The sequence below is a fragment of the Pseudorca crassidens genome, chromosome 7 (assembly GCF_039906515.1).
Source record: "Pseudorca crassidens isolate mPseCra1 chromosome 7, mPseCra1.hap1, whole genome shotgun sequence".
Lineage (NCBI taxonomy): Eukaryota > Metazoa > Chordata > Mammalia > Artiodactyla > Delphinidae > Pseudorca > Pseudorca crassidens.
Genome location: NC_090302.1, coordinates 66,494,650 through 66,516,694, shown reverse-complemented (window position 1 = coordinate 66,516,694; position 22,045 = coordinate 66,494,650). Strand labels below are relative to the sequence as shown.

Genomic DNA, 22,045 nt, shown 5'->3' with positions numbered 1-22,045 from the left:
AGAAGAGAGAACTCAATAAAATTAGAAATGAAAGAGAAGATATTACATCTGATACTACAGAAATACAAAGGATCATAAGAGGATAGTATGAACTATTATATGTCAACAAATTGGACAACCTAGAAGAAATGGATAAATTCCTAAAACATACAACCTACCAAGACTGAATCATGAAGTAACAGAAAATCTCAACAGATTAATAATGAGTAAGAAGACTGAATCAGCAATCAAACACCTTCCAAAAAAGAAAAGCCTATGACTTGATGGCTTCACTGGTGAATTCTACCAAATAAAGAAAAATTAAAGTCAATCCTTCTCAAACTCTTCCAAAAAATGTAAAAGGAGAGAACACTTTCAAACTCATTTTATGAGGTGAGCATTAACCTGATACCACAGCCGGATAAGGACACTACAAGAAAAGAAAACTATAGGCCAATGCCCCTGATGAATATAGATGCAAAACCTCTGAACAAAATACTAGCAAACTGAATTCAACAACACATTAAAAGGATCATACACCATGGTGAAGTGGGATTTATTCCTGGAATGCAAGAATGAGTCAACATACACAAATCAATAAATGTGATACACTACATAAAGAATGAAGGATAAAAATCATATGATCATCTCAATAAATGCAGAAAGGCCATTGGACAAAATTTAACATCCTTTCATGATAAAACTCTCTACAAACTGGGTATAGAAGGAACATACTGGAACATAACAAAGGCCATATAATACAAGCCCAAGCTATCCTCACACTCAACAGTGAAAGGCTGAAACCTTTCCCTCTAAGATCAGGAACAAGAGAAAAGTGCCCACTCTCACCACTCCTATTCAACACAGTACTGGAAGTCCTAGCTAGAGCAATTAGGCAGTAAAAAGAAATAGAAGGCATCCAAATCAGAAAGAAAGAAATAAAATTGTCTCTGTTCGCTCATGACATGATCTTTTATAAAGAAAGTCCTAAGGACTCCATCAAAAAGCTGTTAGAATTAATCAACAAATTCAGTAAAGTTGCAGGATACAAAATCAACAGACAAAAATTAATTAGTTGTGTTTCTATACACTAAGAATTAAACATGTAAAAAAGAAATAAAACAATCCCACTTATAGTGGCACCCAACACAATAAAATTTTAGGAATAAATTTAACCAAGGAAGTGAAAGATCTATACACCAAAAACTACAAGACACTGATGAAAGAAACTAAAGAAGACACAAATAAATGGAATGATATCCTGATTAAAAGAGTGAATATTGTTCAAATGTCCATTCTACCCAAAGCCACCTAGAGATTCACTGCAATCTGTATCAAAGTTCCAATGGCATTTTTCACAGAAATAAGAAAAAAAACCCAAATTTGTATGAAACTACAAAAGACTGAATAGCCAAAGCAATCTTGAGAAAGAACAAAGCTGGAGGTATCACATTTCCTCACTTCAAACTATATACAACTCATATAACTTAATAACAAAAACCCAAATAATCCAATTTAAAAATGGACAAAGGACCTCAACAGACATTTTTCCAAGGAACACATACAAATGGCCAACAAGTTAACGAAAAGGTGCTCAACCTCACTAATCATCAGAGAAACGCAAATCAAAACCACAAGATATCACCTCACACCTGTTGGAATGGCTATTATCAAATAGACAAGAGACAACAAATGCTAACGAGGATATGGAGAAAAGGGAACCATTATTTACCATTGGTGGGAATGTAAATTGGTACAACCACTATGGAAAACAGTATAGAGGTCCCTCAAAAAAATTAAAAATAGAACTACCAGCAATCCCACTTCTGAGTACATATCCAAAGGAAATGAAACAGGATCTCAATGAGACATATGCATTCCCATGGTCAGTGCAGCATTAGTTGCACTAGTCAAGACATGGAAGCAACTTAAGTGTCCATCAATGGATTAATGGATAAGGAAAACGTGGCGTGTGTGTGTGTGTGTGTATCTGTGGATACACACACACACACACACACACACACACACACACAGAGGGATATTACTCAGCCATGAAAAAGAAGGAAATCCTGTCATCTGTGACAACATGGATGGACCCTGAGAGTATTATACTAAGAGAAATAAGTCAGACAGAAAAAGATAGGGGCTGAGGGGTGGGGGAAATGGGATGTTGGTCAAATGGTACAAACTTCCAGTTATAAGAACAAGTTCCAGGGATCTAATGTACAGCATAGTGACTATAGTTAACAATACTGTGTTGTATCCTTGGAATTTGCTATGAGAGTAGATTTTAAATGTCCTCACCATAACAATAACAATAAAATGGTAATTATGTGAGGTTAAAGATGTGTTAACTACCCTTATTGTAGTAAACATTTCATAATATATACATGTATCAAGTCACCATATTGTATAGCTTAATCTTATACATTGTTATATGTCATATCTCAATAAAGTTGGAAAAAATAGAAAAAAATCATAATAGAGTAGAGTAGATCAGTACCAAAGCATTAACAATTGTACCTATTAAAAATAAAATTATAATGCTCTACAAATGTTCTCACTAAAGGAGCAAGAAATTTACATGCCCAAATCATCATACTAAATCTTACCAAGCAAGTACATATTGATAATTAAATGATTTAAGCTTCCGGCTGAATGTTGTTCTTTGGCTGGTATTTATTTATCAGCTAACAAAAGCTATCGAGAAGATGGAATTGAGCATATGACTCTCACATATAAGCACATTAACAAGCCTATATCAGGGTTCAATCAAACTGAGCAAATACTTCTAGAAATTTCCCTTGTGTGTTTTATTCAGTTATTAGGAGAAATTAAAGCCTGAGCTCTGCCAGATATATCCAGCCCAGATGCTCAAAGCACTTGATTTTACTCCAGGGCAAAATTCCATATTCAAGACTAGATCTAGAACAGATGGCCACTCCTCTTCTATAATCTGGTTGTGCCCTATGCATAAATGAAAAGAGTAAAGGGAACACAGATTCCATAACATGGCCAAAACAAACATTATTACTATTAATACTACTAATAATATTTATTGAATACTTTTGTGTACTTGATACCCTAATAAGCTCTGCACAGAATGAGTCCTGGTGATCATAATGTTCCATGTAGGAACTATGCACATTCTTTAACTATGCTTGTTAAGCAATGTGCATAGCTCTTGCCTTCACAGAGGTTTCAGTCTGAGCAGTGATTATGTGTCCTGTACCATTCTTAAAGCAGATGTAAAATCAATTCTTCAAGAATTTAGTGAGCCCTATTATGTGCCAGTACTTTGGGTAAATGAATGACAATACCCTAACTTCAAGTTGACTATAATAATCTACTTGAAACAAAAAGAAAAATATGACAGTTTGCAGTTATGTGTTAATTTATATGGTATATACAATAATTATTCAGGAGATAAATGATAGGCATACTACTAGCTGACACTCAGATAACACTGAGCATATTGGGCAATGTTTGAGCTTTATCTCTGTTAACTTATTTAAATCCTCACTTTAGGTATGTCCCATCTTTACACTAATTCTATAGATGGGGAAACTGAGACACAGAGGATTAAGTCACTTGCCTGAGAAAACAGAACCAGAAACTGGCAGAGTAGGGCCCTTTCCCCTTAACCACAGAGTTAAAGAAATGATTCAGGAAAGAGGAAGGCCCTGAGCTAAATCGGAAGGGTTTAGAGCGAAGAGCAAAGAGAGAAGGATATGTGAAGGAAGAAGGAAAACTTGAGGAAAGGCAAGACTGAACACAATCTGGGTGAAATTTGGAGAGTAGTGGGAAAAAAAATTAGATTCTAAACAGAATAGGGTCAAATTATGGAAGGTCTTAAATTTTTAAAAAGGTGAAAGCTGAGCTGTAATGCAGTAGTGTTTAGGACGTCACTGATGGTATGTCACTGAAGATGGCAGCTCCTGAGCATTTCTGCCCAGTCCTAGGGTGGGCTATACGTGTGAGGAAGAGAAGGATGACAGTAATCTCCTTCTTCAGACCCAAATATCCAGTCTTTGCCAATGTTTCTGGTTTGGGCATTAGTTTGCTTGTGGCCCTTTATTAGCGAAATGGATTAAGCAGTAGAAGTGGTACCATTATCAAATACATATTGACCCTAAAACAAAGTTAAGTAAAACAAATGTCAAATTACCATTAGAAGTTATGAGTGGTAAAAGGTGCTATTAAATACCAAACTGATAAATATTTTGTTATATAGATTCAATCCATAAAAGCAATGTTGGGCTTTAAAAAAAAAACATTGTTTTCAAAACAGTATTAATGCATAATATCACCTAGTTGTTATATGCAGATTATTGGGTCTCACCCCAACCAAGATTTTGATTCAATAATGCCCAGAATTATGAATTTTATTTAAATGTAATAGAATCTGTTGATTCTAATGCAAGCAATCTAAATACCAAACTGAAACAACATGGAAAATTTCTGAAAGAGTACTAAAAATGTTTTATCCATATCTGCTATCATTCTCTACTATAGGACCTTTAATATGTTACTCAAATTAAAAAGTCATGAAACCATGGCAATCCTGAATTTATCTACTAGGACATCTATACTCTATATCATTGTTGGTGAAATACATGAAGGATTAGTATGTTACTCTCGAACAACTAGAGATGAGACATTCACTATATCATTAAATACTATTCATATCCTTGGACATCAATAGTAAGAAGTTTGTTTTTTAAAAGATAATTTTTGCCAAACTACTCTATGTGAAGAAGTACACCCATTACATTATCATAAAGGTCATGAAACTTCAACAAGTCTATAATAATCAGATATCTAATCATAAAATTCATTTTTCTATTTTAAAAACTTCTGGTTATCAATTCTTTTTTAAACAGGACATGTTCAAGGAATACTTTAGGAAAAAACATAATTAGCATTTGAGTAAATCTTATAAATGTGCATTTCATATTTCATATATTGGCTAACAGTACAAAAAATGCAACTCTAAGCTGAATATAAAACATGGAAAACAAAGGTTTATGAAGCTAAAAGTCATAATAAAAATAGCTCTATATCATGAGCAAAATAACGAAAATATTCAATGAGAGTGCTTATCATAAGTTAAACAGTGAGACTATTCAACAAGCATTTGGAAGGAATGACATTTTAAATCTGGAAAAGGAAATATGATTAAATTAATAAATTTAAATTAATACTCTGCAATCATTTAGAGTCCTCTGAGGCAAGCATTATTGGTCTGACTTTATACCATTTGAAACCTTCATTGAAAGAGATAAAATGTTTTATTCCATTCATTTTGTAGATATTTTTTAAATGAGAAAACTCCCAAGGTATCTATGATTTCCAAAGAAACGAAGTAAGGGATTTGTTCTAAATGGGGTACTATTAACACTGGCATAAAATGTTGTAAGCTGTTATTTTTAGAGGAATAAAAAAAATGGTACTACACATAAGATCCAGTTATTTGCCATCTTATATTCAAGTTATAAGTCCAGGAATGTTAATTCTTATAAATAAGATCAATACCTAAGGGGGTAAATGCTTTTAGAACACTAACATATTTATATATATAATAATTATATATGCAGCAAGTCTAGTTGAGTAGTTCAAATAATAGTAGGGTTATTTGAGAAAGAAGACAGTAAGTGTTGATGTTATTTTATTCCATAGAAGGACATTTAAACTTTAATTTTATAATCCATCAATTAAAAATATTTATATATTTAAATAAGTTTCTACTGTTATGATAGACAAGTTTTTAATAATATATGCCAGCCAAAGGAACAAGTAGCAGGAAGAACTCAATCTCATCGAAGATTGGTTTAGAAAAAAAGAGAACATTGCAACTTCAGGAGATAAAAGGGGGAAAGTAAAGATTTACCCTCCCACAGTAGTCCAATTATCTTAATTCTTATTTTTAAAGGCCAAAAGGGCTTTTATTAAAATTTCATATTCCTAAGAGAAATCAGTTTGATTAGTTAGTGATCATTATTGCATGCCATCTCTTTGCAAGTCACTATGGTACATGCTGTGGAGGTAGAGATTAATAAAACGTGGTTCTTGACTTTAAGGAACTCATCATAATTTATATAATGGAAACAGATCCGTTTGCTGACTATAATACGAGGCAGAATAAAAGGCACTAAACAGGGGTGCAAACAACTCACAGTGGGATTGAAATGAGTGGAGCAATCACCAGGTTCCCCCCCTCAGTGCCTCATATCTCTGAAACTAGAACTGCTCCTCCTGAGTTTTTCCAAAATAGTTAAGGGAGGAATACTGGCTGACCATGTGGGGCAGAAGTACAGGCCAGAGGTCTAAAAATTCCTTATAAAGACTTTCAAACAAAACACCCATTTTAGCCTGGTATTCTCCTCTCCCCCACCACCCTTGGCTTTGGTGGTTCCTTGTGCAGCCAATGCCAGAACCGTTCTGGGAGTCTTCAGTGGTCAGATAATTTCCAGATGGTACACCCTTTGTAGACACTTCAGCTTGTCTTCCTTTTGTCCTGCTAGATCATTTACCATTCCTCTATCCATTCCATGTCTGATAGGTCATGGGCTGGGGTGCAATGTCTCTTAAGTTCAATTATCATGGAGCAAGTTTCTGGTTGTTCTTGCTTAGATGATTTTTAAAAGGAGAGTGGAATGAAAATGACTCAATTCTTTTGTCTTAAAATCTGTCTTGGGACTTCCCTGGTGGCGCAGTGGTTAAGAATCTGCCTGCCAATGCAAGGGACATGGGTTCGCGCCCTGGTCCAGGAAGATCCCACATGCCACGGAGCAACTAAGCCTGTGCGCCACAACTACTGAGCCTGCTCTCTAGAGCCCGCAAGCCACAACTACTGAGCCTGAGTGCCACAACTACTGAGCCCGCATGCCGTAATTACTGAAGCCCTAGCGTCTGGAGACCATGCTCCGCAACAAGAGAAGACACCACAATGAGAAGCCTGCACACGCAATGAAGAGTAGCCCCCGCTCACTGCAACTAGAGAAAGCCCACGTACAGCAACGAAGACCCAACACAGCCAAAAATAAAAATAATCAAAAAAACAAAAAAAAAAACCCACCCGTCTTGATTATGTGATTACCACAATTTCATAACTAAACTGACATTAAGGAAAGAATATAATAATAGAGTGGACATTTTTAAAATCAAGCTATAAAAACAAATCTGTTATAGAGAAAATTTGAACAGTGTGGCAAGTAGGGGAAGATGCTTTGTGGTTTAGGAAAGCAGAAAGGAACTTAAACGTACTTCCCAAATCATCTGAAGTAGGCCACTGCCCACTCTGCCTGAAGTAAAGTACAAGTTAGTAAAGCAGAAAGAATTCAAACCTTCACAAATATGGTGAACTCTTCCACTTTCTCATTGGCTAGCAGCAATTTCTTCTGTGCACCTTCTAGGGCCTGCTCACTTTGCATTGCTAATCCTTGAAGATGCTTAGATGCTGCTGTTTCAATTTCTGCCATAGCAGATTCAGTCTCATTTATTTTTGATATGAGGAAAGTAAGCTTGAGATCCTGCAAATGACCAGTAATCATAGAATAAAAAAATATTTCTTAAACAGATTTGGATGTTAGTTAGAGATGTCATATAAGGAAAGGGTTTCATTACTCTCTCTGTATCTTGTATTCATTTTTATTTGAGTAGAATTGATGGTTGTTTTTGTTTATTTTCAATGCACACACATTATCATATATTTATCATCAAAATGAGTTTATGCTTTTTAAAAATTATAAATCACTAAAAACATGGAAGCCATTTTAGACCAAAAGATTTCATATGTCAAATGGAAGTATTTAATTAGCTTATAAGTTTAGGTGGACCTAAAAATTTATATCCACTTATATAAATGCCAGTTAACAATAGTTTTCATTTATTAGAAATTATCAAGATAAGTAAATCTGTCTCTCTAATACAGCATTACCTTTAATAGTAAACAAATTCTTAGTGTTTTATGTAGAGATATAAATGTTCTTTGCAGTTATCTGAAACATTTAAATAGCTCATAGTAGTTTTGGGGAGAAAAAAAGGACAACTTTAAAAATGAAAAAGACATTGTTACAGTCCACCTCCAGGCTAAAATGTCCTAAAACCATACCTTTTTTTCTAACTCCTCTTTAGTTCTCTGATACATCTGTTCATACTGTGACTTCTCTTTTACAGCGACACTAAGTCTTTGCTTTAGTGAATCGATTGATACCTTCTTGTTGGAACACTCTTCAGTTAATGTCTTCACCTACAATAAAAGCATGAAGGTAATTATTATTGGTAAAGGCATTCTAGTTCCATACTGTGTTTGTTTCAAATGGAAACCAAATGAATACATGAATAAGTCTAGTTTATTTTCTCATAAATGATATCAAATTCAAGTATAAGATCTGTAGAACTCATACTGTGAATGAGACTAACAATCCTGAAATCAATAGCAAAACCCCAAAATTGCACAAAAAAGCATGAATATTGGTATGTGTAGCCTTCTATCTAATAATATACAATTAATTTTAACTATATTTCTTTTAATTACTAACCTAAACTTCCTTAAGTAGGAGATGGTTGTTTTTTTGTTTTTTTTTTTTCCGGTACGTGGGCCTCTCACTGTTGTGGCCTCTCCCGTTGCGGAGCACAGGCTCCGGACGCACAGGCTCAGTGGCCATGGCTCACGGGCCCAGCCGCTCCGCGGCATGTGGGATCTTCCCGGACCGGGACACGAACCCGTGTCCCCTGCATCGGCAGGCGGACTCTCAACCACTGCACCACCAGGGAAGCTCAGATGGTTGGTTTTGATTCTTAAATAAGTCAAGTCATGGATAATTTTCATTTGTATTCTCCAGTAAAAGTATAACATGTACTTTTTAGGATAAAATTAAATAATACAACGTATTTATTATACATTTCAAAGAATAGCCAAAGAAAATAGTTTTTCTTTTTCACTTTAAAGCTATTAAAGGTAAATGATTACTTACACAAACATTGTAAGACTACCTTAAATGATTATTGAAGTTAAAAAAAATGAGCAAAATTTTAAGAATAGCATTGAAGAAACCTCTACGAAGTAATTATAATTCATGTGGGTCTGTGGAGGAGAAAGAGAAAAGAAAATCTGTATGCATGTGTCTTGCTCATGTAAAATTTTCTCTCTTAAATCCATCTGAGCATTACTTACATTTTTATCTCCAACAAGGAAAGTAAGGGAAACGCTCTCTCTGGAGTGGATGACATTTAGTGAATGCCAAAGCACAAGCTGTTTTATGATTTGTTTTATGATTTGTGTAAATAGCAGCTTTAAAAATTTTTAAGCAAAAAAATATCTCTTAGTCAGCAAATCATTGATTTCTAGTTTGGGATCAGATATTATACAACTATTTTAAATATGACTCTTTTCCTAAGTACACTGAATTAAATGTATATAAGGAAAAAGTACACTTTAAAAAAAACCGTGGTGAGTACACTTTTTAAAGAACTGATAGTCATTGACTATAATATTTTTCATTTAAAATGTATGCTTAATTCTATCATTATAAATAATAGCTTTAAATAAAATAAAATCTGAATAAAATGGAATTATGTGTCCCAGAAATATTAAAGATTAAAAAAATTAAACTTGATTATCTTCTCATGGTATGTTTACAAATATAAAAAGAATGAATGACTATATTATGTGTGACCGTTTGGAGTCTTGAATTTTAAAACAAATAATGTACCTTCAGAGCAAATGATGTAATTATGTAACAATACACATACATTTTATGAATATTTGCTATACCTTTTATTAAGATTGAATATTTGAGTTAAAGTTAATACAAGGGGAAGTGATTTTTTTCAGTGTCAGTGAACATAAAAATTGATACCTTTTTTTCAAGAGTTTCTAGCATTCCATTAATACTCTCATTACTTTCCAAATTTACTTTCTGTCGAAATTTCAAGTCCTCTATCAAATGTCTTTTCATGGTTATATCTCTCTCCATTCGAGACATCCTTGAAAGGGAAAAAAAGACACTTTATCAAGAGTGATAGAAAATACTTCAACAGTGATGATATCTTACATATTATCCAATGTTATACCTACTGTTAATTTTTAAATGCTATCTGATATTAGTGAAGCTGCAAGTTAATAAAATAATTGCATGGCATAAAGTATTGCTCTATTAATAATTTGAGTAAAATATTAAAATCTATAATCCAGTTGTGACTTGGTAATTACAGTATTATATATATATATTAAAAAAGAACTGAGACAAATTAATAAAATTTATGAAAACTTAAAATTATTATATTTATGTTCCATTTTTGCATTCAAAGAAAAATACAAAGCAATATTTAGAGATTATCAAAAATCACAACACCGATAAGAAAGAATACTCTAATAAATACTCTAATAAACAAACATAAAATTTGATAATATTATACATTTATTATACATTTCAAAGAATAGCCAAAGAAAATAGTTTTTCTTTTTCACTTTAAAGCTATGTAAATTTAATATCATATGAGATTGAACTGACATATCAGTTCTAATTTAATATCATATGAGATTGAACTGACATATCAGTTTAGCTTAAATTGATAATGCTAAGTATAAAATGATAGATGCAGTAACAACTACTACAATTACTACTATAAAAAGAACAACAGCTAACATTTATTGAGTGTTTACTATGTGCCAGTCACTGTTATAAGTGCTTTACATAAGTAAAGCACTTATAAGTACTAACTCATTTAATTCTAAGAACTTTATGAGTTAATTCTATTAAATTGAGTCCCAGAGCTAGCAGGTAAAGAAGCCAGGATTCAAAGAATGTTTCTCTAAAGTCCTCACTGGTAAACAGTAAGCAAGACTAACTCAGTCCATAAATAAGCTTCAAGATAGTCTGTTTAAAAAAATTAACCAATCTTTTTGCCTAATAGTTTTATCTGTTAAGGTTTTAAGTGATCTTCACTTATAACGTGGTATACATGTATGTACATGAGGTACACGTATCTCAAATTATGAATGATTAGAATTCTTTCTAAACATGTTACAACTTCTAAGCTCTAGTATATCTATAAAAGATATAGAAAGGAAATAATTTTGATTCTGTGAGATAGAACATTTTAAACTCCTTTTTAGTATAAATACACAAAGTATTATAATATTTCATAACCCTCCAGTTATTTTAAACACAAACAAAACTTTCACTTTTTTTCAACCTTCGCTTTATAAGCTTAGGCATTAAATCCAATATAAAGATCAGCCTATACATATATTTTTAGTCAAATAATTACTACATTCTAAAGTTTTCTGTTCATAGTCTTTCAGCCATTAGTTGATATTTATTCAGAATTAAATATGTTTAAGATGGAAAATCTAACTTTAAACATTCTTACTCTAATTAAAAAATAGTAACTATCTTGCCATAAACCATGATATATGTAATATTCTTTAAACTTTCATCTTGTGTAGGCTTAAAAACGAACTAAGAAAGGCAAACAAGTTGGTATTGTTTCTTGGTGTGCAATGTTTAATAGAGTCAGCCGCCACTAGGTGGCACCAAATACAATGGATAAAAATATAAAGCACATACTTTTCATGCATTTCCTTTATGTGTTCTTCTTTTGCTAGGAGTTCAAATTTCAGAGACTTCAAGTTTGATGATTGTTTAGTGAGTTCATTAGTTGCATTCTAGATTAAAAATACACATAAATTCAAATATGTCTTTCAATCTTGTTCTAAAGCAGCATAAGTATAAATGCCATTTTCATGAAGATAATAAAATTGCAAAAATTATGGTTATAATTAAAATGAACATCTAAACATTTTAATATGCTTCATTTTGAATGTTCTAACAGAAATAACATGGCACACTAAAATTTTTATATAACATGCCAAAATCATAGAGGAACACACTCACATAATAACTGTAAAGAGTATATACCCAAAATACATTTACGGGAAATATGGATTTTGTAAAATGTAAATGTGTATGTGATTAATTCTTTTTATGGTTTAGTAAGATCACTTAAAACTAATTCTGGATTTACTAATAACCTGTAACAGACTAAATATAGTCACAAAGCTTTGCTGCACCTCCCATCAAGAGGTGTAATCCGTCTCCCAACCCTTTGAATCTGGCCTGGCCTGCGATTTGCTTTGACCAAAAGTATGTGGCATATGACACTGTGCAAATATCAGATCTAGGCCCTAAATCCTTCTAGCTTGCATCTTTGCCCTCTTGGAATGCTGCTCTGGGATCACCTTCCAACAAATATAGAGGAAAGGCCATTTGGGAGAGTACTGAGGTACCCCAGATGACAGCCAGCAGACCAACTGCCAGCCTTTGAGTGAGGCTCTCTTGGAACTTCCAACTCAGGTAAATCCTTGGTTTAGAAGAATGCAGTCATATGAGGGGACCCAGCAGACAGCAGCAAAAGACCTACCTAGTGAACCCACTGGATCATAAGAAATAATAAATTGCTGCTGTTTTAAGCTGCTACATTTTAGGATAATGTTAGATAGTAAAAGATAACTGATAAACTTATGAATACTGAATACTTCCTTACTTGAACTTATAAACAATATTAATTATTAAAGTATTTATACATAATTATTAGTTTTTCAAAGCAGAACACCTTTGTGGTATTTGTTGTCTGCGTGGCCCAGGAGCCAGAGTGTTAGGGACACCTAACTTTCAATTTTGACTCAAGTTCCAAGAAAACATGTACTCTGAGATATTATTTAGTGATTTGATATTTTGGTTTTTCTACCTGTAAGACAGCATTGACATACATTAATTCATTTGTTAAATTTAAAAAGTATTAAATAATTTAAATAGAATAAAATATAACTTTAAAAGTATTTGTAGTAGTTATTTCGCTAATTTTTCTAATAACTATAGTTAATTGTTTCTATGAGAACTATTTCCAGGTTTGACTAACTTATTCTAAAAAATATAAATCTGAAAAGATGAAACCATTAACCACAAAATGTAAATGTCAGTCAAATTCATCAGACAGACTTTAAATATCTCATTGGTATGGCATATGTAAATTTTAAATTTCCATTAAATATTATATTAATTTTCTTAAAAACCCAAGGCTACCTCAACTTGGCAACTGTATTGAATGCTAAAAGTTTTGATTAAATTTTGTGTTACACAATCTAAATTTCCATCATATTTTACATGTTTACAGTGACATATGGTGTCTTATTTCTAGCACTGCCAGAGTAAGATGTTCCACACTAGTAAATTTACCAAAAAATTGAAGCTTTTGCTTTAATCATTAAACTTAAATTCTTTCCGGGATGATTGTTCATTCATTTAGAAATGACAATCCACAATTACATTAAGCAATAGTGATACTTTAATATAATGATATATTATAAATATTATCACTATATTAATTATGCTATATTACTGTATCTAATTTATTATCACTGTATCATTATATAATGATGCCTTTATGATATAAATGGCTACTCAGCCCTACTCTGAATGGTCCCAGGCTGCTGGTTTTCTAATTTTGTATTTTTACCTTAGCATTTTTTTTCTGTCAATCTGTTGATCATAGTTTCTTGATTCTCTCAATATTCCTGCCTAAAAACAAGCATCCTGGCCCTTAATATACATACTTCTAATTTGCTGCTTTTGAGGTGTTTTCTGCTGAAAAGTTAAACAAATAAACTCATTACAGCTGTATTTTAAAAAAAAGACAAAAGGCAGTAAATGAACCCTGACAATATCTTCAACAGAATAAATTAAGTGGATTTTAAGATAGCTGTTTGATTCTTTTATGTTTTTAGACTTAAGCCTGTTATTTTAGGTGGCTGAAAAATGCTGTAATTTTGACTTCTGGATAATTGAGGGATTACAGAATTATAATAAATAAAACAATGCCAGCTTGATAAATACTTTTGCCAGACCCTCTAAGTCTCACAGTTATTTTGTTTAATCCTCAAAAATCCTTTTGAAGAGGGTAGAAAGGTATTCCTGCTCTAGACCTCTGGAGAAGCTAAGTAATTTCTTCAGTCAGGTCCCACACACAAGAAGTTACTGGACAAAAAATGATCAAAACCCAGGTCCTCTGACCCTTTTCCATTTCCTACAACATAATACTTATCTGCAGCATGACAAAATCTGGAGTAAAACACATATTTCAAAGATGTCATAATGGTAATAATCTATCTTGGTTAGAGCTTTCCTGTTTAAGTTTATTAAACACTTTAAAAATTTTTCAGAGCAAAATGAGTAAAAGCATGGATGCTGGAGCCCTATGGATTGAGTTCTTATCTCAGCTCTATCTCTTAGTAGCTGTGTGACCTTGGACAATTAACATACTCAGTTTGCTTAACTGTAAAATAGATATAATAACAGAATTTATCTCATAGGGTTGAAACGAGTATTTAATGAGTTAACGTTTTTAAAGGACTTAGAACTAGATTGGCAATAGATTATATATAAATTAACAGTAGTTTAAAAACTATTATTCTTCATTATTAACTTACTGGAAAACTGGAAGAGAACATGGTGTATACCAAAAGGTATCCTTTCAACAATCAGGAGGTCAAAAAAAATCACAAATATAAGTTGGAGTACTACTCAATCCAGATTGTATAAAGGACTACAAATTAAACTAAATATAAATAACTGATGTATATATCATTCACTGGAATTTATATGTCACTAAATATTTTATTATCTATCTATATAAAGTTGGGTTCCTTGAGGAAACATGTCTAATATGGGTAAAAATGAAGACACAGAAATGCACATGAGCACTCTAATTTCTGAATGAACCATGTACATCTCAGAAGTACACCTAAGAATTTACATAGAAAAGTCTAATATTAATTGGATAAAATAAAAAAGATGGATGTAGACCTTTAAGAGATTCAAATGTAACCATTTTTGTTTTACTAGGCATAGAAAACATCAAGTAGAAAATAAGCTATTTCTCAGAAATTTATTATGTTAGCAATCTGATATCTGTTATAGGCTGAATTGTGTCCTGGCAAAATTCATATGTTTAAGTCCTAACCTCCCCTTCCAGTACTTCAAAATGTATTTGGATAGGGCTTTTAAGGAGGTAATTAAAGTAAAATGAGGTCACATGGGTGGGCCTTAATCTAACATGACTGGTGTCCTTATAAGAGGAGCAATTAGGACACAGACCTCATAGACTGAGGGGTGACCATGTGAAGACACAGCAAGAAGGCGGCCATCCACAGGCCAAGGAAGGAGGGCTTGGAAGAAATCAAACGTGTCAATACTTTGATCTTGGACTTCTAAACCCCAGAACTATGGGAAAATAAATTTCTATTATTCAAGCCAGCCACTCGGTGGTATTTTTTTTTTTTTTTTTTTTTTGCGGTATGGGGGCCTCTCACTGTTGTGGCCTCTCCTGTTGCAGAGCACAGGCTCCAGACCCGCAGGCTCAGTGGCCATGGCTCATGGGCCCAGCCGGGAGCAGCATGTGGGATCTTCCCGGACCGGGGCACGAACCCCTGTCCCCTGCATCGGCAGGCGGACTCTCAACCACTGCGCCACCAGGGAAGCCCTCGGTGGTATTTTCTTATGGCAGCCTTAGCAACCTCATACAATGTCGAAACAGAAATTTGTAGTATCAAGAGTATTATTTACTTCAAAGTACTTAGTCTTCCAGAATATTTCCATATTAAAGCATGAAATAAGACAAAAGTAAAGATTTACCCTTTTTGTCCCTATGCAGCCTGGTCAGTGTTCCAGGACTCCAGGTTAGATATGGACAATGTCACTTCAAACTTACATCAAGCATGATCTAAATTGCTTTAGGCATTCTCATTAGTCTCACCTTTGTAACTCACACATTCCTTCAAAGTGAGAGAGATTTATATATGGGTAAAAACTAAGGCCAGCCTTACTTTTAAGTTGTTGACAGTCTCACCTGGACTTAGACACAATTCTTTATAAGCAAAAGGAACACTGGTCTTTATTCTCACTCTCAGGTTTAACTTGATTAAACCAACTCACCTTTACTCTGTGCTTCTTCTCCTTTCCCCTAATTCCCTCCTCCTTCCCCATCTCCAACAAAGAACCACCAAGTTAAAACAGCAGCAAAATGTGTACAGGAAAGCAATTCTATTTATGTTGATACATTATTATGTTCAAAAAGAATTCTGTTCAGTGGCAGGCAGAGAGGAGTTGAATAGTGGAATAGAATGATAATGGCCAGTTTCCCTTGTCTCCTAAGTTAGGATTTCATGGTGTCTTGCTATTTTTTCAGAGAATAGTATTATAAGTTACCAGGTAAGAATCTACCAGGCTAAAATAGAAAGATGAGATTGAATGTAGTATTAATAATTTAGGGATTATTTATACCATAATTTACCTTTATTAGTAGAATTAAATTAGAATTGATAGAAACATGTCTTTAAGGATTCAGTAACTTAATAAATGTTTTCATCTTTAATAAAATTTATAATCACCTTTAGTTTACACTGCAATTGCTTCATTTCCAAATCCATGCTCCTTGAAGGGCCAAGTGATGTAACTTGTATCCGTGGAACTGTTACCTGGGCAACTTCTTCAGCCAAACTTGTGATTTCGGATGAAGGCTCCAATTTCTTTAGTAAATCTTCTTTTTCTTTCCGAAGCTCAGCCAAATCCGAATTTAGCTTCTTTTTAAAGAAAATAAATATAAATTTATTATAAAAGTAATTACATTTAACCTAACAATTATCAGCATCAAATTGTACTGGTAGGAAAATGCTAAAGAAAAAAGTGACACTGATTACAAAAATAGTTATTATAAAAACTACAACATTTCTAACTTCCACTAGTTTTTGCTTAAGGTTGTAGGGCTTGTAAAGGTTAAAACAAAATAGACCAGCTGTACTCAATATCTTTTGGTTGGCTGGTCTTTACTCATGATGTGCTATTTCTTTGCCTTCACATAAACATGGGTGTGCCAGAGATGCACATATTTGATAACCTTGACTTCAGGGCTGATGTACTTAACTGGTAAAAGTCAAGCTGGAGCAGGACAGGATAACAGATGTTAGTTGTTTATCCCACTAGGTAGGTCTTACTACCCTATACAGCAGCCAAAATGCTTCTCATTTAGCAACAGAAACGTTAAGTCCAATTAGCAGAAGAGGCTTATTAGAGATTTAGTTCAAATAAATAGCATACGAACACATTCACTCAGTTTTATGCACTTGATTGATAGTTGACAAGTCCTCTTTGTAATGTTGAGGTAGATTGCACTAAACTCCTTACATTAAAATTTTTAATAACATGAACATTTTACTAAATGGCATACTGGTAATGCTTTTATGAAACTATAAAAGAAACCGCCCTAATGTTAGCCCCTTTCATTCACCCATCTGTAGTCAGCAGAACGCCACCAAGCTATAATGGCATAACAACTTAGAGATCCTTAAGAGGATAACTGCACTATTACTTTATTATTCCAAAGAAGCTTATAATAATGGTAGCTTAACATAAGGAACAATTATACAAAATGGTACTGAAGTCTCTCAGAGGTGGAAAAAATGCTTTCTTTGTTAAGAATTCTAGTTAAAACAGTAGAAGATGTGGCTAACATGTATAGTCATATATATACGGGACATAAGTTACTTAAGTATTAACACTATGTTTAAACACAATTTCTAAAAAGTATATCAATAAATCTGTAATTACATATATATTTGTGTATACATGTGTATACTGTTAAATATGAATATTTTAGATCATGAATTCAAAACTAGGGCTTGATATATTTGAGATTAAACTACGTTTTGGTGAAATAACAAGTATGTTTCGGTGAAAAAAAATTTCTTTGGCTATATTTTAACCTATGATCTAAAAGCGTGTTTTTTTATATTTTTCAGAAAATATTCATCCCTGGATTGTCCCAAAGGTAACAAATAACATGAAAAATCAAAAGCAAACTCATAATTTCCCTGAGTCTGAAAATCTTCCTGGTTATCATTCAAGGTTGAATACATCTCCCTCCCTGTTTATTAATTCTCTGTGCCCAATCGTCAGGTTCTATAAATTATGTAATATTTCTCATATTCATTTCCTTCTGCCACTTTCTTTTTTTTTTTGCGATACGCGGGGCCTCTCACTGTCGTGGCCTCTCCCGTTGCGCAGCACAGGCTCTGGACGTGCAGGCTCAGTGGCCATGGCTCACGGGCCCAGCCTCTCCGCGGCATGTGGAATCTTCCCGGACCGGGTCATGAACCCACGTCCCCTGCATCGGCAGGTGGACTCTCAACCACTGCGCCACCAGGGAAGCCCCTGCCACTTTCTTAATGCAGACTCATCATCCCACTAAGACCACTGCAATAACCTTTCCCCTATGGGCAACCTTTCTCTACATTCAAATCATCTTTTATACAACTTCCCAAGACAACACTGACCTGTTATTCTCTTATTCAAAACTCTTCAGGGGTTCCTCAGCCCAACAGAATAAAGCTCAGATGTTTGTGGTTATAATAAAGCTCTGTAAGATTTAACTTCAATTTGCGTTTCAGTCCTACATCATCTGCAGTCAAACTTGTCTGCCCTTCCCCAAAACTTTCAGCCATTTCTACATTGATGACTCTACACATGGTGTTTCCTTCTGCTGAAATCTCTCTCATGCATAAGAGTAGCTTAGTATTTCCTCCTTTATGAAATCTTCTCTGCAGTTGTCTCCTTTTTTCCAACCAAGTAGCTTCTCCATTCTCTTAGCTCCCATAGCATTATGGCTGTTCCTCAACCACAGCCCTAGCAAAGGCTTGAGAGAGGACTGTGCCTTTGTTAACCTATGTATCCACCCCCACCCCCCTACCATGGTATCTAAAAGCAATGCTTTTTGTATACTAAGAAACAGAAGAAAGGTTTCAAAAATTCAAGTCTACCTGTTTGTCGCACAGATGGTGCTATAAACACACATTGATTTCAGCTTTTATATATAATCTTTCTATTATTTTATTACCATATAAATTAAAATACACTTTTATTAGCAATGTAGTATTATTAAGCTTTTACTTAAATAGTATGCAGCAGAACATTTATCAATCCTAAAGTTAATGTTCTGCATCTAAATTAGACATTTTGAGATTTTCATTTGTTAAGACATAACTCATGGCTACAATTCTAGGTGGAATTTCAGGCAACACAGAAGACTAAATTTTTAAAAATCTTTTAACATCTTTATTGGAGTATAATTGCTTTACAATGGTGTGTTAGTTTCTGCTGTATAACAAAGCGAATCAGCTATACATATATGTATATCCCCATATCCCCTCCCTCTTGTGTCTTCCTCCCACTCTCCCTATCCCACCCCTCTATGTGTACACAAAGCACCGAGCTGATCTCCCTGTGCTATGCGGCTGCTTCCCACTAGCTAGCTATTTTACATTTGGTATATATGTATATATGTCCATGCCACTGCCTCACTTCGTCCCAGCTTACCCTTTCCCCTCCCTGTGTCCTCAAGTCCATTCTCTACATCTGCATACAGAAGACTAAATTTTGATGAGGATCTTTTCTTCCTGGTGGCTTCTCTCATTTGTTAAACTTGTATGCCATTAGATCTATTCTTTCCACAGTGGCAAATCCTGACATTATAAATATACCCTTCATTGAGCAAAGACCAAGACAATAAATATATCTCTTTAAAAGATATGCAATTATACCATTCAATTTAATGGTATAAAAATTTAGTAAACAAAGAAATATTGAAATTATGGAGACAGTAAACCAAATGACTTGCAATTTATTAAAATATAAATCATGCTTTGATTAAACTGTTTTAACTCTATAATCCTTAAAACATATTTCTGATGTTAATTATATATGTCTAGAAATGCTACAGAGCACCTGTCAAAATAGAAGAAATAGACAAATCACACATTCTATCAGTTTTGAATCCTTTTGGACAAGTAATTATGGCTCTATTACTAACTTCTCTCAGTTTAAGCATTCTATTCCTTAATTGAGAAGTTTTATAGATGAGACAAGAATGATAAATAATAACTTTCTTTTGTTTATACTTGGTTTGGAATGTGAGACTTTTGTGGTGACCTTGTTAGAAAGTGATTGTGCTGTTGGGACTTCCCTAGTGACGCAGTGGTTAAGAATCCACCTGCCAATGCAGGGGACACGGGTTCGAGCCCTGGTCCAGGAAGATCCCACATGCAGCAGAGCAACTAAGCCCATGCACCACAACTACTGAGCCTGCACCCTAGAGTCTGTGAGCCATAACTACTGAGCCAGCGTGCCACAACTAATGAATCCCGCACGCCTAGGGACCCTGCTCTGCAACAAGAGAAGCCACCGCAATGAGAAGCCCGCATACCACAACGAAGAGTAGCCCCCGCTCACCGCAGCTAGAGAAAGCCCGCGTGTAGCAACGAAAATCCAGCACGGCTAAAAATAAATTTATTTAAAAAACAGTGATTGGGCTTCCCTGGTGGCGCAGTGGTTGGGAGTCCGCCTGCCAATGCAGGCGACGCGGGTTCGTGCCCTGGTCCGGGAAAATCCCACATGCCGCGGAGCGGCTGGGCCTGTGAGCCATGGCCGCTGAGCCTGTGCGTCCGGAGCCTGTGCTCCGCAGCAGGAGAGGCCCCAAAAGTGAGAGGCCCGCGTACCGCAAAAAACAAAAAAAAAAAAAACAAAAAAAAAACAGTGATTGCATTGTAAAATCTATCAATAAATTAAAATTACTCTTAAAATTATTTTTCTTTTTTATCAGAAGCATGATTCCTGTTTCTATATTATTACCTTTCCATATCCAAAGATTTAAAAATATTTAAGTCATATTACATTAAAATCATAAATAATATTAAAACACATAGAAGAGTCATAATTTCTGGATTCTAATTTGGGGTCTACTGCTTACCAGCTGAGTGACACTGAGCAAGCACTTGACGGTTTCTCTGTTGAAAAACAGAGATGGGGCTTCCCTGGTGGCGCAGTGGTTGAAAGTCCGCCTGCCGATGCAGGGGACACGGGTTCGTGCCTCGGTCCGGGAAGATCCCACATGCCGCGGAGCGGCTAGGCCTGTGAGCCATGGCCGCTGAGTCTGCGTGTAGGGAGCCTGTGCTCTGCAACGCGAGAGGCCACAACAGTGAGAGGCCCGCGTACCGAAATTAAAAAAAAAAAACAACAACAAAAAAAGAAAACAAACAAAAAAAACCCAGAGATGATGCTTGCTTACCTAGCAAAGGTAATCTTGAGGGCAGAATTTTTTTTTAAATCTGTGATAGCACTTGGTAAACTTTAAATTTACAGTATTATTGTTAGCATTATTAGCTTGTGGAAAATGCTACCATACAGAGTCTAAGAAGTGTCCTAAAGGCTGAGGACCTGAATTAATAAAAAGCTGTGCTATATACATACACACACATACAAATACCAAATAATTCTGTAATTTCTCTCATGACAGAAACTTTACTTTGTCTTAAGTGACAGTTATTTGTTTGATCTTAACTTAGGATTCCCTACTAGGATACAAGTGCAGTTCCTCTACAATCTTTTTTTTTTTTTTCGGGTATGCGGGTCTCTCACTGTTGTGGCCTCTCCCGTTGTGGAGCGCAGGCTCCGGACGCGCAGGCCCAGCGGCCATGGCTCACGGGCCCAGCCGCTCCGCGGCATGTGGGATCTTCCCGGACCGTGGCACGAACCCGTGTCCCCAGCATCGGCAGGTGGACTCTCAACCACTGTGCCACTAGGGAAGCCCCCTCTACAATCTTCTAAAAATCGATTTCAACTTAAAAGTTGACGTCAATGAGAATAATACTGAGATTTGTATTGATTTAACCAGAGGTTATAAAATAGAAGTTAACACTATAAAAGTTTAAAATGAGACACTAGTTATTAATTATTTATTTAAATATAACATTGAAGAAGCGTTAAGTCTCTAAAGAGGAAAGAACCCTCTAAGCAACTGTAAGAAGAAACATGGAAATATTAGAGAATTCATTATTCAGTAATGAGCACTGTGGTAGGCAGAATTCTTAGATGACCCCCAATGGCCTATGCCCTTGTATGTGTGTTGGAACTGTGAATATGATAGGCTATCACTCCCATGATTACACTATTTG

The 22,045-nt window shown here is 34.7% G+C and overlaps 1 protein-coding gene across 7 annotated transcripts in view; it reads right to left on the bottom strand.

Annotated features, from left to right (window-relative positions):
- CNTLN (centlein) overlaps positions 1-22,045 on the bottom strand; it is a 328,541-nt gene that overhangs the window by 36,886 nt on the left and 269,610 nt on the right. For all 7 annotated transcript variants that reach the window (XM_067744463.1, XM_067744465.1, XM_067744462.1 and 4 more), the window contains 5 exons: positions 16,433-16,624; positions 11,556-11,653; positions 9,843-9,969; positions 8,093-8,230; positions 7,326-7,511 (listed from right to left, as the gene is read on the bottom strand). In XM_067744463.1, coding sequence (XP_067600564.1) covers positions 7,326-7,511; positions 8,093-8,230; positions 9,843-9,969; positions 11,556-11,653; positions 16,433-16,624 — 741 coding nt within the window. The remainder of the gene's footprint in view (positions 1-7,325; positions 7,512-8,092; positions 8,231-9,842; positions 9,970-11,555; positions 11,654-16,432; positions 16,625-22,045) is intronic.